The sequence below is a fragment of the Streptopelia decaocto genome (assembly GCF_964273445.1).
Source record: "Streptopelia decaocto genome assembly, chromosome: 8".
Classification (NCBI taxonomy): domain Eukaryota; kingdom Metazoa; phylum Chordata; class Aves; order Columbiformes; family Columbidae; genus Streptopelia; species Streptopelia decaocto.
In genome coordinates this window covers 15850052-15865938 of record NC_138662.1, presented here as the reverse complement: position 1 = coordinate 15865938, position 15887 = coordinate 15850052, and the positions used below count along the sequence as shown (strand labels likewise).

At 41.1% G+C, this 15887-nt stretch overlaps 1 protein-coding gene across 1 annotated transcript in view; it reads left to right on the top strand.

Moving 5' to 3' along the window:
- The window catches only part of PTPRG (protein tyrosine phosphatase receptor type G), a 405785-nt gene extending 390249 nt beyond the window's left edge, over positions 1 to 15536 (top strand). Inside the window, exons 23-29 of the mRNA XM_082059907.1 lie at positions 893 to 986; positions 2233 to 2309; positions 2737 to 2865; positions 5170 to 5316; positions 6101 to 6243; positions 9346 to 9481; positions 10215 to 15536. Coding sequence (XP_081916033.1) covers positions 893 to 986; positions 2233 to 2309; positions 2737 to 2865; positions 5170 to 5316; positions 6101 to 6243; positions 9346 to 9481; positions 10215 to 10361 — 873 coding nt within the window. The 3' untranslated portion in view covers positions 10362 to 15536. The remainder of the gene's footprint in view (positions 1 to 892; positions 987 to 2232; positions 2310 to 2736; positions 2866 to 5169; positions 5317 to 6100; positions 6244 to 9345; positions 9482 to 10214) is intronic.
- The last annotated feature ends 351 nt before the right edge of the window (positions 15537 to 15887 follow it).

The window sequence follows — 15887 nt, the reverse complement described above, 5'->3', positions numbered from 1 at the left end:
AAGCCGCCCTCCAAATCATGGCTCTGATGCATATATATGGAGAAAAACTTGAAATGAGGATCTTAGCACCACCTACTATTTCAGCACTGTAGATAAAGAATTAAGAACATTTTAAGACCAGGGAACACAATATGCCTTTCTCATTTCTAATAACTATGCTTGCTGCTTTTCTGTGCTATGTCGTATCTGCTTTCACCCTGGCCGAAGTAAACCGTTTTGCTCCGATCTCCCATTTGAAACGTAAGGTTTTCTGACTGCATTTTATTTGAATGCATTTAAATATATTCTCTGAGACTATGTATCATAAGAAGATTATACGTGACATCTATTTTCACAGCTAAACTCACTCAGTTAATAACTACCTAAGGAACTGAAGCTGTTAAATTACACCAGGTGCCAGGCTATATGAAAATGAACAGGCGCTTCTCAGAATTCACTTGTAGAAATCTCAGTACTTCTCCATCAGTCAAGGCATTCCAGATGCTTAATTACTAAATTAAAGAAACAAGCGCTAGCGTGCTCACACACACACAAAATGCAGCAGGGGAAAAAGATTTCTTAGTTTAAAAAGTGTTGCACTTTATGACTGAACATATCTGCAAATCTTTGAAATATATTCTCAAGGATAACTAAACGTAGTGTTCTGTGAAAATATATTTTGATGGAACTGCATTTTCAGGACTTTTCGAAGCTGAGCTCTGCAGAGATCTTTTTATCCATTAAACATGTTGTACGAAAAGGATGATTTCCATTGGCATCTTGAGTATTTTAAACAAGTTTAACAATGCAGTTTATTCTTCTACTGATACACCTTCGCAGGAGTTGGCAAAGATATCTCCTCTCTTCATTTAGAGTGCTGTGAGGACTGACTTACTACTTTATTCTCTTTCAGCTGGTTACACAGTGTAATGCAAAATATGTGGAATGCTTCAGTGCTCAGAAAGACTGCAACAAAGAGAAAAACAGGAACTCATCGGTCGTGCCGTGTAAGATCACATCTTCGGTTTGATTACTGCCTAGCGTAACTTTTTGTACTGAATTTTCCCGACATTATGCACGAAAAGGCATCGCCACTAGGAAGGAAAAATGTAATCTTTGTTCAGACCAAACTGTCTTGTCTTTCAGAATTACCCTGATGAAACTGAACAAAAGAAAATAGTTACAGTGTCAGCCAGATATACTGTCCAAGTGAAATGTTAATTTAAGGTGCTTAAGAATTTGAATAATTAGGTAGGGGAGAAATCTATGGAATACTGAGATAATTACTTTGATATTGCTCCCAGCTCAGGTGAGATCTCCCAGGGTGATTGGCACAAGTTGTTTGTAATTCAGCCACTGCACTCAATTTCTGCATGTGAGCCTCCCCCACATTTGAGGGTATTTAGTGCCTGAGGCTGCAGTTCACAGTCACTAATATGGAATCTGTGTGTGGCTGCCAAGTGGTGTGAATTTGCACCAGACCAGTGTGGGCACAAGGTCATTCCCCTGCCATTACCCAGAGTACAGGACACACAGGACAGATGATAGCCAAGCTAGCACAAAGTGATAATCATACAGATACGGTCCATCATGAAGTTTGTTACTACAAAGGCAGGTCATCAGGATATATTACGTCTTAAAAACCAATGTAAATGGGGCAGAAACAATCTATATAACTTTGCACTTCATGTCATGTAGCTGCAGTGATTTTGGTTTGGTGCTTGGAGCCTGTCAGTTGGTTTGAAGATGTTGATGAACCCAGCCCTCAAACACAAAGTGTAGATCTGCTGAAGAACACACACACGCTTCTGGTGGTTCCCATTAGGGACGGGTTTTGTCTCTGGAGGTTCTCTCACCCTCCGGCTGGGAGGAGTGAGTGGTGGTAGGGAAAACAAAACGCATCAGCTGGGTTTGCGTGCTGCTGGAGACAAATGGAACACTACAGTCAAGAATTACCTGAAATCCCCTGTTATCACTGCATATACTGTTATTTGGTAATTCAGCCTGCTGTGAAAATCTTTACTATAGTAAAATTTGATTCCTGAAATTACTTTGTCCTTGTGGGAATATTGTGCAACATTCTGTTTTATATCCTGTGTTAGCAGGCAATGCTTTAACACAGTTAAAGTGCTGGCCTGCTCCTGCGGGAGAAGGGAGCTGCACAGTGTTTGGTTTGTTAACGTCTGAGAAATTCTTACTTTCTGCATTGTGCCATGACCAGACTTTGATCCTTTTTCTTTATTAATCTTACAGCTGAGCGTGCTAGAGTGGGCTTGGCACCGCTGCCTGGAATGAAGGGAACAGATTACATTAATGCCTCTTATATCATGGTGAGGAAGCCAACACCTAATTACAAAGTAAAATAAATTCTAAGGTGCTAAATACCAGATGCCTATAATTGTCTTAATTCTGTATGTAATGGCTGTGTATTAACAGATGAGATTTTAACACCTTCCCCATAATGTAAAGCTATTAACTGTGTTTTATTAAAGATTGCTGCCTAAAAAAATTAAATACAAGATGCATTTAGATGGAATGTGTATTTCCATGAGATACAGTCAAATAAATACTGGGATTTAGAGTAAATGAAAACAACAGGGACTTTGCAGAATGGAAATGAAGTTATAAAATTATAGTCTGTGTGAAAATATTGTGGAATAAAATGAAATAGGGTCATTATGTGTCCCCAAAGATTAAATTAATGCTTTAAAATGTTGAAGGCAGTAAGTAACTGTGTGGTTTGTTTTGCTGCAAAAGGGCTACTACAGGAGTAATGAGTTCATCATAACCCAACATCCACTGCCGCATACGACTAAAGACTTCTGGCGAATGATCTGGGATCACAATGCACAAATCATCGTCATGCTGCCGGACAACCAGAGCCTGGTGAGTTAAAGGTGTCCCTCCCTGCGCGGTACCACCGTCACTTAGCCCAGCAAGGCATTGGCATAGGGTCACTGAGTTACATGCTGTGGCTGTTTTCTGGTTGAAAGCAACCTAGTTTTTGAGCCACCTTCTCAAACTTTGGCATGAGCTTGTTACAAAAAGACATGTTCCGCGATGTGGGGGCGTGTTTTTTGTTCTCCCGTTCTGCACTCACCCCTGGGAAAGATATCCTCACCTGGATGGACCACAGTGCTCATAGGCAGCACAGCAGTGATGATGAGCTCTGCCAAGCTCCTGAGGGCTCCCTGGCTGGTGGGATGTGAGGTACTGAGGTTCCTGGGTGGACATAGGCCACAGGTAAGGACTTTAAAAGGTACAGAAATGAAGCAGGGACAGTAGGATAGTTGGATTTTTGCCCTGAGGGCTTGAGGCTCAGGCCATGCAAGACTACAGCTGTGCAAAGTTTACAAATGCTATTTTTGATGAAAGTAAAAAGCAAACATGTATGTTAATTTAAGTGGAAATAATGAGGCAGAGAGAGAAGTAGACACAGGTGAAGTGGTAATCACTACTTCCAGATTTACTCGCACGCCTCAAGAGTGCACGTTGAAAGGGATTAAGAACTAAACGGTTCGTTTTTTCATGCACGCACCACTGAGGTGAATAGACAATTGTAGCTGAGAGTGGAAGAGAAACAACCTTCATTACAGCAGGAAAATAGCAGTCATGAGGGGCCAGTAAAGAGGCACCAGTCAATACGCTTCCTGCGTGCGGCGCGATGAAAGGGATTGCAGGCACTGCAAGGCAAAGAGCGTTCAGAGAAATCCGATTGAATCAGAAAGCACTAATGAAATGAAAGCGTGTCAGGTGGAAATGAAGAGGCTGATCTTGTCTTTACAAGTACATGAAATTGCTCTGCAGAACAATAGTGATTAAAGGGTAAGGGAGAAACGCTGGACTCAGCCGCATCCCTCGCAAGGACACCTGGTCCCTTCTGTCACCTTCCCTGGTCCCAGGGCAGAGGTTGGCCAGGACCATCCCTGCCTTGGCTCCATGTTTGGTGTGGGTTGAGTTGGCTGGCACGGGACTGAGATGGTGCCAAGGTGCTGAGTGTGTAATGCCCAAGGACAATACAATAATCCAAGCTACTTGCTGCATGAGGACCTGTCCCATGGCAGGACAGGTCACTTTCCAGCATGCAGTGACATTACACTGCTTGCTGGTGCCTCTGCTTTTTGAGGGCAGAATTATCAAGGACTTAGGACCCTAAGTCCTATTTTCAGAATACACATTTAAGGCCCAAATCTCAACAGTATCCTGTGTATCGCATGCATCAAGGCTCCAGGCCTACAGAAATAAGCCGGGTTTTAGAGACACACTCATGGCCGCAGCGGGATGAAGTGGGTTTGTAGCAGGTTTGTAACTCATGTTTTCTCATGAGTAGGACATGGGTTGTTCAGACTCAGGCTGCAGTGCCATGCCTGCTGCCAGAGGAGCTTTGGTGCTTATGCTCCAGGGACAGCAGATCCCTGAAGCCAGGAGGAGAAACAGGCTTTGTGTGCATGTGGTGACAGAGCCTAATTTTCTTTCTCTGCAGGAAATCAGGAATTCACAGTTATTCTTTAAAGAATGGCTTTGACAGAATGTTATCTACATTCTGTCAGGCTACTTCAGCACTGAGCTTCTTCCACCATTCACAGTCTCACCGAGATTTTATAGTGTCCCTTTAGTAGAGGAGTTTTGCTGGAGAACTTGCATTAAGTTAAGCCAGTGGTTTTTTTCAATGCTAAGAACATTTGGGTTTCTTCCTTCCTCCTCACTCCTCCCCTCACTCCTAAAAATTCAAGCCCTATGGAAGTATCCATCAATCTTCCACCTCGAACTGATCCACTGACCTTGACTTTTGGATTAGACCACAATAAACACATTAAAAATAATAAGCAATTAATTTTAAAGGTCAATGAGTTTTTTCTAAATAAATATCTGACTTTCATGCAAAAGTGTGTAGGCAGGAGATAATAAAGCCTGGTATACAATACAAAGGTTAAGTATGAGTGAGCTAGGATAACCATTTCCCTATGAAACCAATTAAAAAGCAGACGTTACCTGTTTGGACACACAAAGGAAGGATCTGGCAGGCTTACTGCCTACTGTAATAGTAAATTTGGTTTAGACAGAAATGGCTTTTAAAGGTCAGCTCCAGATCATCTCTGTTTATCAAACCAATTTTTTGATCCACTGGATTTTTCAGTCACACACAAGGTATCCAAAAGGCTGCAGTAGTGTGTTGTTTCATTCCTCCAGGCAGAAGATGAGTTTGTGTACTGGCCAAGTCGTGAGGAATCCATGAACTGTGAGGCCTTTACTGTGACCCTTATCAGCAAAGACAGACTGTGCCTCTCTAACGAAGAGCAAATTATCATCCATGACTTTATCCTCGAAGCTACCCAGGTAAAATAAACTTCCAAGTGTGGGTCTTGGCGTTTCACCAAAATGTTACTCATGTCATGTAAATAGGGAAGAAGAAGAAGAGTTCAGAAACAGTTTTGAAAAGGATTTGCTTGTAAATGCATGTGCATGCATGTTGTTGGCTCCTTCTGCCTCTCAAGTCTTCTACTACCAGGTAGATTCCTCTAGCTAGTGAGACCATAGTGTTGTGTGTCTTATTTGAAAGTGAAGGTATTGTTTTTAATTTTAAAATCACACAAGTAAATTGAATTATTCTTTGTAAAGTACAGCAAAGTTTATTGACCTATTTCTGTTTCTAAAATTCAGCATTTATAGTTTAAATGTTTGGGGCTCTTAATTAAGGGATTTTATGTAAACACATTTCTTTTGAGCTGTAAGCCTGCCTCTGATTTGCTATCCAGATTGCAGCTGGATGTTGCTGCAAAACATTAATTTGCAAACCCCTTTTGAATTTGAATTCCTGGGTTGCTCTTCTCTTGTTTGACTTTTGAGCTTTAAGGGCTCTGAGAGAGGTTTACGTGTATATAAGCCTGTAACTCAAATACAAAATATTTTATCAATGAAACATGCTGTTAAAGTTCCACTATTTCAGGGTGTTTCAGTGTTACAAAGATGCTAGAGCTGCATGTCTGTCATCTTTCTATACAAACTGTTTGGAAGAAGAAGGTACCTGTTCAATTTGTAGTGAGGCTCTTCCCTCTTCCTACCTGGAGTGGATAAATGTGGAACTGAAGTTGCTAATACCCAGGCTGGTTTTTCATTGCAGGATGACTACGTTCTGGAAGTCCGCCACTTTCAGTGTCCTAAATGGCCAAACCCAGATGCTCCCATAAGCAGTACCTTTGAACTTATCAATGTAATCAAGGAAGAGGCCTTAACAAGGGATGGCCCCACCATAGTTCATGATGAGTATGTCATCTCTTTTCTCCCATTTATGTGCAGGTTGTACAAGGAGTTACTCAGCTACAGGACACTTGTTAGGACTGATGTCCATTCTTGCATGGAGCAGATGGGGTTTAGTGGTCTATGGAACAGAATCAGAAGATTTAAACTTCTATGGATGAGTTTTCAGTTGGCATCTGAGGCCAAATACCTTTTGTTTAGTGTAGGTTTTAAAATGGTCATAATCTTAGGTGGACTCAGAAAGCGAGGCTGTGTTAGCTTTGTAAGCATTTTGGGTTCTTCTGCAGCTGGAATTATCCCGAACAACCTGTTTCAGAACCCAGCAGAGCCCAGGTTTAGATCAGGCTCTAAGCAGCCCAATATGGGCTTATGGAAACCGGTTTCAAAACAGCCTGAGCTCATGTCTAACAGCTCAGGTTTAATGTGCTGTGTAAGACAGAACAAGCTCAGCTCAGCTGTGTCTCAGGATGAGCAGCAGAAGTATCTTGTAACAAAGGGCCTGGATTTTCTGAGAGCAGATTTATTTTTCCCCCTTCTGCTTCCCCAAAAACACTCCAAGGGGCCCATATGGTGCCCAGGGGGAGGGAGGGAGCCCGCTAACATGGCCGGCATGCTCCAGCACTTGTCTCTTTTGTAGTGCAGTGGTGGGCATTGTCTTGCCAGCTATGCTTGAATGCTCAGTTATAAAGGGTGCTACTAAATATTGCATTGCATATTATTACTTTGCACACATTATGGAGCTGCAAAATACTATTATAGTGAAGCTGGTGCCTGGGTCCAACAGGATCTCTTTGAGGGACAGTTTCCTGGCAGGCAGAGCGCTTCCTGGAGTCATTCTGCCCTTAAATTCCCAAGGAAGCCCAATTTCAGACACTGAGCTGCCCTTAGAGCAAACACCAAGCCAGCGTAAACAACTGCTACACCTGCAACCCCCCCGGACTCCAGTCCATTAGACCTCGTGTCATTAGTACACAATAGAATTAGTGGGAAAGTCCTGGCAATCTTTATCTTCCCTGCAAAAGCTTTATTAGCATACTCTGGTATTTCAGTGGTCAGATCAGCCTTTGTGCTGCTGTGTGATCATACGCTGGGATCTGCCATTGCTGAAGGAGCTTTTCCTTCACATCGGTGTTTTGCTGCTGCAACAGGTTTTTCCCAAGCGGCTCCTGCACGTGGTGCCTTGGGCTGCAGCAGGCAGTTTTTCTCCCACCGCCTCCTGCCCTGCTAATGCACAGTGTAAGCTCTGTTGCCTTTTGCCAGCGCTGATTAATTCCAGGCGAGTTTTAATATTCATGCTTTGGGTAGTCTGGAGTGAGGTTTTGCTACTCTTGCAGTATTTAAGATTATGTTTTACAAAATTAGAACTATTATTGATTTGGGCATTTCATGCTAGGCTGAAAAAAAAATAATCAAAATCACATTCCTAACAGTGCTGAGTCATTCTTTCTGTAAATTGTTTTTTTGGTTTATTTGTCATATTCAATGATTTTATTCTTATGCCTTAATACATAATGTGGATTCTGCTTTTCATTGGAGCCTAAGCAAATGTAGCTGAAAATGAAAATTTCCCTTTACTACATGCAACAACTGCATCACATAATCCACTAATAATTACAACTGAAGATTAATTCCAAATATATGGATTTGCAGATACGAAATGCATGTGGTATTTAGGAAGTACACGGTGGGATGAACTTGATACCAACATTTCAAAGATGTTCAGAAGTTCCAACTCAAGACAGTTGTCAAGATTTTTTAAATATAACTGCCCATATATAGGCAACTAGATAAAGATTTGCTGCATAATTTTTTGCGAGAAAAGCCTTCAGATTGTTGGGAGCTGGACATTATCAGCCCAAGTAAAAATGAGGCCGTTAGGCCCTCAGAGGCATTTAGTTGTGTCCCATCAGGCACACGCACTGGCCGCTTTGTCCTCTCTCCCTGTAGATAATCAGCCACAACCGTCTATATGGTTCTGCTGCTTCTTCTAGAGACTTTTCATATTTAGCAGATCTATTGTCATCTGATTTCTGTTTCCCATTTCTAGGCAAATTGAGTTTGCAAAAATCATACAAAATTAAGTCAGCATATGTCTCGATTTCCACAGGAATGCTGTAAAAAATCCTGGTGGTAATCTTATGATACCAGATGGCATTGCAGCACTTGCTGATTATTGAAGTTTTCATGTACAGCTCTCCAAATGGTTTACAGAGCAAGTCAGCACCAATGTCCTCTTTTACAGGTGGGGACATTTAGACACAGAATTTCTCAAGTCACAAAGCAAAAGCCATAGCACGGACAGGACAGAATTTCAGTCTCCTGAGTACGGGGAGAGCAGAGGACAGTTGATGCTCCTCAGAAGTGGTTACAAGCCCCTATTGCTCAGGATCCTTTATCCCATGCCCCACAACTGCACACACGATTCAAGTACACCCACAGATTCGGCAGCAGGAAGATTTCTACCTGACCAGTATCTCAAGGACGCATTGATTTGTGCTCCTGATGAATAACCGTTGCACAGGTTCTTATTAAATGACAGCACAGCTCAACTTTTCAGAATCTGTAATGTCTCTTGGGTGCCCAGCTCAGGGATGTTGCCTTTTGCCAATGAATCAGACCTAAGGAAGGCTTTGAGATGTGCCCCATTTACTTGTGAGCACCTCATATCCGTGTTAGTTTTATATAATTGTCAGATGTGGAGGAAGAGGCAAAGTCTCATTTCTCTCTAATCGTTTATGTTTTGCTTGAGCTCCCACTAATGAATTTAAAATACGCTCAGCTATATTGCAGATGCTTTCAGCACATGTGGCATGTGAGAACTGATCTCTGTGTTACAGTCTCCAGGCTGGATATTTTTAAATGGCTCACGTTCTTCTGCTGTTACAGTTCTTTGTATTGGATACTGCAGATATCCTGACATGACTGGTGTACCATCAAATTTCTTCTATAAATTAAAATAACTAAAAATTAGCCAGTGTAAAACAAGCATTTAAGAGATACAAAGATGAACTACAGTAATCAAATGAGACTATATCAACATTTTCATGGCTCTGTGTCAGCATGCAGGTTTATTTCTGAGTAACTTATCATTTTGGTGTGGTTTTTCAGGTATGGAGCTGTGTCAGCGGGAACGCTATGTGCCCTTACCACCCTGTCCCAGCAGCTGGAGAATGAAAATGCTGTCGATGTTTTCCAGGTGGCAAAGATGATAAATCTTATGCGTCCTGGAGTATTTACAGACATTGTAAGTCTTTAAATGGATAGTTTACAAGGTTTTCATCTGAGACCAAAAGCATGAACTGAAACACACATTCTGTATGTTATCAAGCCCTACTAGTCTGCTACCAAGCTGAATTTGCATTTGAGCTTTTTTTGTATAGTTGTCATTTTTTTATGAACCTCAAACCCACAGTGTGAGTCTCTGATTTGCAGTTCAGCTTATTTCTCATGCAGTCACAAGGGCACTGCACAGGCAGCCCTAGTAGACAAGGACCTTTCAGCTTTTCGTCATCCCCCTGCCAGCCCTGTAAATTCAGATACACTATTTAAACCCGGCACATTGTGATCTGAAAGGCTGCAAAGGGCAGGTGGAGCTGCAGGGAGATAAGCTTGTCCATGGCTGTGCTGGTACGAGGGGACAACCTGGGGCCGAGCTGTGGGCTCAGGTGTTGTCCTGTCCTCCTGTAGTCTTTAATAATATATCAGGAATAAAATTATCCACCCCAAAGTGGAATTTTGGGTTGACAAGGTTAAACTAGGCTAACAGAGATAATTGCTCTCATTTTCTTTGCTATATGTATTCTTCTCGTCATGAATATCCTTCACCTTCCCTGGAAATGCCATATTTAAGTGCCATTGGCTTATGTACTGAAAGGATTGTCCCTGTTCGTGGCAGGGAGTTGGACTAGATGACCTTTAAAGGTCCCTTCCAACCCAAACTATTCGATGATCGAAATAACTTGTCTTTTCTTTTGCAGGAACAGTACCAGTTTCTTTATAAGGCAATGCTAAGCTTGGTCAGCACTAAGGAAAATGGAAATGGTCCCATGACACTGGACAAAAATGGTGCTGTGATGGCCAGTGACGAATCTGATCCCGCAGAAAGCATGGAGTCTCTTGTCTAATTGGAAACCTGAAAAGGCACTTAATTTGTAGAACTTCTGAACACTGAGTGAACTTTTTTGAGGCCTTTTTGCCAGACTCTAGGTTATACAATAACCCAATTACTTTTTTACACTGATAAAAGTTTTGATATTTATTTTTTGCCATTTTATGTCTTAATGGTATCCTACTGAGCATTTGCACCTCTGTTTATTTCACACAGTGAAACGCAATTTTATCTAGTTTGCACTATATGATCAGTGTTACTGCCTATAATATTCAAATACAAGACAAGCCCTGATGTGACATTCCATGACAACAAACATACGCTTTTTCTGTTTTGTTTAAATGCAGTGAAGTTTTGCTAACTACAGTGACCCTCGAATCTTAAATCTTGAATGCTAGGCCAGATGGATTCTTTCTGCAACAGATACTGTACCCCTTCATACCATATTTATTATTTTAATGATCACGTCACAGTTTAGGTAATGGTATTCTGCATTCCAGTGGAGTGGATGAGCGGCGTTCATCCTTTCTTGACAACATGTGGCAGGTGATTATTAGGTACAGTGAAGGTGTAATAGCCTTGTGGAGCTGAAACAATTATTTCTGTATTGTTTCAAATTGCTGTTTCGTACACTTAGAAGGCTAAGACTTGCTTCACACGGAATATATAAATTACATACAATCTGATTATAAATTAGATGCAATCCATATGTGGGATGCAGCGATAGGTTTTGAATTTACAGTTTCAAAGTTTCCCCATGTATTCAGAAAAATGTTGATTTTAGTTTTTAACCAGCCCTATGATGAGAAAGTATTTTGGTTTTACTCTCATCAGAGCCAATACAGTGAGAAACCTACAACAACCCCAAATCAGACCTGTTTTCAGATATATTGAAGGTAGCAATATTTTACATTACTAAGCTATTCAATATTTTAAACGCATTAATTTCCTTACTATTTCTTGAATATGACCTCACACCTAATGGTATGTTACATGATGACAGGCGTTTCTTAATTTCATAATTGTTAGATGCCATTTTTATACAGGTGTGTAATTTTCATACTTTAGTGCTAAAACATAAAGTACTGATCCATATTTACTGGTGAAGCAAACTAATAAAAAAACTACCTATAAAGTTACATTCTCCCTCTTTTTTTTGCCAAATTAATTCTTTAGCGCAAACCTAGCTTATCGTGTTTTCTCTGCTATGCCAACAAAATTGTTTCCCCCAGATTATATAAATAACTGAATTATTGTTTGGAGCGTTTAAGTATCCGTCCTCACTGGCTCCCTTTTCCTTTGTGTTTGGTCGCAATTCAACAAGGTCCATCCCTGTTTAACAAAAGAATTAAGCACATCCGTAATTCTCCTGAAAATTAAAGCTAATTGTGTCCTTCATAGCTCGGCTAAGTAGGGAGGGGTTATTGAATCTGCCTTGAAAAGGAAATATGTCGTTTCAGCCATCCTGGTGTTCGGTATACAGTTAAAGGCACTATCCCTTATATATGGCATTGGTTTCTTCTAAATTTCAACTGCACAAAACATGCATTGTAGTTTTTCAGGACTTGTCAAAATGCTACAGCGTGGGGTTTTTTCCATTTAAATGTAAACCTATTAATTTCTGCCAGTCCAGTCTTGCTGAAATACAGACGTTTGGTGAGGCAAACCCAGCTCCTTTTGTTGGAGGGAGGGCAGGGAGGAAACTTGGCGAAGAGGAAGGTTCTGTGCATTTTCACACGCAAGGAAGCTGAAAGTGAACTGCTTAAAATTATCCTGAGAGTAGGTATTTCGGTTCAGAACCCCCTGAGGTAACAAGCAGATACGGCCTCGCTGAGAGCAGAGGAGCTATGCAAACTGGTATGCGCTAACATCTGGCCTTTTATTTTTAATAAGGGGAAGATTTCCTACTATGGATACGCTTGATTAAAAACACCAAAGTATTTAAGAATTCATCAGCAACCTTTTACATAGTTAACTTTTACTTCTCAGTTCTTTGACTCCCTCTATACAAGTGATTGAAATAACTGCTAATGCTGAACAGTATAATACATCTGTGGGTTCAGTAAGGAACTCCCATGTCCAGCAACAGCTAGTTCAAATAAAAAATGTGCAAAATATTTCAAAAGAATGCTTTATAGTGTGCACCCGCTTTGCACTGAGACAACCCAGTACCCAAGACGGAGTCAGTTTATCTCCGGTAGGAGTTAGGACTGGCTCTCCAGTCACTACAACTCAGTAATGAGAATTGTTAAGTCAAGTTTCGAGTGCTGCTGCCTGCAAGGGCTGGAAGGTTTTGCTGCGTGGCTGGGGAGCCCCCGCTCGCACCCCAGTAGCCATCCTGGTCCTGGCAATTCCAACTGGTAGCACAAAGGGGCTCTGATGAGTTGGATCAGTTCAATCTGAAGTCAGTAAGTTCCTGGGGAGGTGTAGGGAGAAGTTAAGAATTCAAAGCCTGACAAGAGCGAAGTGACACAAAGATTACTGCAGGCGTTGAGAGGGTTGGATTTGTTCAGTACTTGCAGCTGATTACTTTTTATTTGACTGGCATGATGGAAGATAACTGTGGTTCGTGACACACTGCCTGAATATCCTTGGTTTAATCCCTTCTCACGAGTTTTTTAAATCAATGAAAAAAAAAAAGCTGTGGCGGGTTGAAGTTGGGTGGATGCTTTGGAAATCCATGCATTTGCATTGGGATTTTCCTGCACCTGGAATACTTGCATGGGGTTTAATCCATGGGGAAATAATTGACGCTGCTGTTCTATGAGTTCTCCATGGATGTGTTCTTCGGGAGGCTCAAGCTGTGTGTCAGGTGCTGTGCTGCCAGGTAGGGAGCCAAGTGGATGGTAGTGATGCACTAGGCTTGAAGTGGATGAAGCTGGGAATTGCTTGGAAAGGCCAGGATTAAGACCGTGGAAGAACCCGATCTATCCTGCTATAAGCAGCTGTGGTTCTGCTCTCTTTCATGGATTTGCGTCTCTTTCCGCGGGACAGAGCGAGGCCGGCAGAAGGAGTGAGCGTGTGTTCGGAGATCTGCACTTGCAGAGCTCTGCTGTGATGCTCTCATGAATCTCTCTGGCCCAAGTCCCCCTCAGTGCATCACAACCTTACTTTTGCCACGCCAGCCCCCCACTGTAACCACTTCTTGGCATTCGGTTGGGGTGTCTTTCAAGCAGAAGTTCCCAGACAATGTGTAAGCCTGCAAATTACGAGAACGTGAATATATCCCACCAATATAAAATGCGGTCCTCAGCACCAGCCCTGAGAAATAAGGAAATAAAGGACTGAAGTACATGTGCATATGTGTGTCTACATTTAGAAAATATTATTTCTCCATGTCTTGCGTGGGTACTGCACCTGCAGACCATGTGAAAGACATAAAACATTTATGTGCGTTGAGCCCGCAAGAGCAGCCAAGCTTTCCAAGAGGGAATGCTTGGGAAGCTGCTCCGTCATCTTAACATCTAAAGTGGGTGAGAGTCTCAGCCGAATGTCCCATCCTACAAACACTACGTGAACTTGGCATCAGTAGGAAGGTCTGGGGGAGCCAGTAGCACCACTCGGGTGCACCGAGCACCGATTCTTCTGCAGGACCAATGTCTAATGAACATTCATTTTAAAGAGCGTTTGTCCTTAGTATTTCACGGTGTCTGTTTCCAAATATTAATTTAGGAACAGGAAAAAAAAAACAATCCCAAACTCTTAAGCTACTTCTTGTGTGTGACTGTTTCTGTACTGTGGGTCTGTTCTAGGTTAGTGGAATCATTTACAGGATCTGCAAATTTTCAGTTGTTTTTCCAGTTTCTGACTGCTTGAATTGCTTAAACCCAGAGTGATACATTGGAACATTAGGAGAAGAATCTTTATGACACAGCACAACTGCCTTCTTATTAATCTTTTTTTAAGCTGATATATTTTATTTAAAAGCTAGAAAATATAGATATTGATTCTACCAAAGATACATACTACTAATTCTCAGCAGAACAAAACCAACGTAATTTAAAAAAATAAATAAAGCATAGTTGTCTTAAAGATTTAGCAGTCTTTTTCAAATTCATGTGTTCTGACATCAGATCTTGTGTTCTGAAGTTTAAGTTCAAATGGTGCCAGTGAATTTTTATATGAAGGGAAAATGCCTATTTGTTAATCCACTGCATTGCTTTTCTTCTTTTTCCTTTTTTATGTTTTTACAGACACAATTCAACTCTTACTGTTACCCCTTTGCTGCTCTTCTCTTTGTTGCCATTCTAACAATGTGAACTACATTGGCTTTGCTTATCAAAGGAGAAGGAATGCAAAAATAATAAAGAAAGAGAAGGAACTGTAATGGAGAGATTTGGCCTCTACTTTGTCTTAGCTGTTAAACTGTTTTTAGCGTTTTTGTTAACTATTTGCAAAGGGAAGCATTTTCTACAGAGGATAATTAATTTCAAGAAGAATGTCTTGAGTTTTAAGAATAAAAATGTCTCCAAAAGAGGAGATAGTCAATTTTATACAACGTCACAACTCTCCAACATTTGGGGTAGTGACTCTTCTTGTTTTGTTAGAACATTTGAAACTAGCAAGCAGCCATTGTTTCTAAAGACTGAAGCATTCATGTGTACTCCTATTTTCTTTTCCTTCATTTTTAAAATAGCAAAGTCATTAAAATTGTAAATATTTTGTTGCTTGGATAAGCATCTTCTGGGAACTTTGTATCTATGGTATATAATCATAGAATTTTATATTTTCATATAAAGGTAATTTTTTTCTAGTTTCACCTCCTTCCTAGTTCTGTGGTGGCTATGTGAATACATACCTTCTGTGTACTGAGGTAGTGAGACACCATCATCACATTCCAAACAAGATTTCCACACGTGTCATTTCTTTGGGGCAGTGATTGTGAAAGTTGGATTTTATTTTATTCCATTGTCAGTGTGTGCAATAGGAATTAGACTTAGCCAGTCACTGGATACGTTTGTCTCATTGATCCATTCAGACAAAAAAAATGTGGTGTTTGGTTTGGGGAGAGGGTGGGAGGGAGCATTCTGAGGGAGAATTTTGGTTTGGTTTGGTTTTTGTTTGGGGGTTTTTTGTAACTTGAAGAATCTTCTTTTTGTTATGTTAAACTATATCAAATCATTCTATTATAGTGTTATTTAATATGTAAATTGTATTGCTATACATAAAATAAAGTATGGTTTTTGATGTATTTACAGACTTCTTCCTAATTTGCATCAAACACACATACAGAACAGATGCACGACTCAGTATTTCATTGTCCCAGGCGTGCAGGAAGAATGATGAGATCCAAGGCCTGCTTTAATTAGATCTCAAATTTCCAAGCAGGACTCAGCTGGGAACTGTCTCTCAGTCACTTGACAGCGGAGATTGTTGTCCCTTTCTTAATTGTCTCCGATTGCAAGAGAGCTGCTGGTGACCCCCTTCCCTCCACCCCTGGGCCCCCCCAGACTGGTGTGACCATCCATGTCCCTTTTGGAAGGGGCGTTGTCTCTGTTCAGAACCAGACCTCAGCGCCTGAGCTGTATTGGGTGCGCTCTTG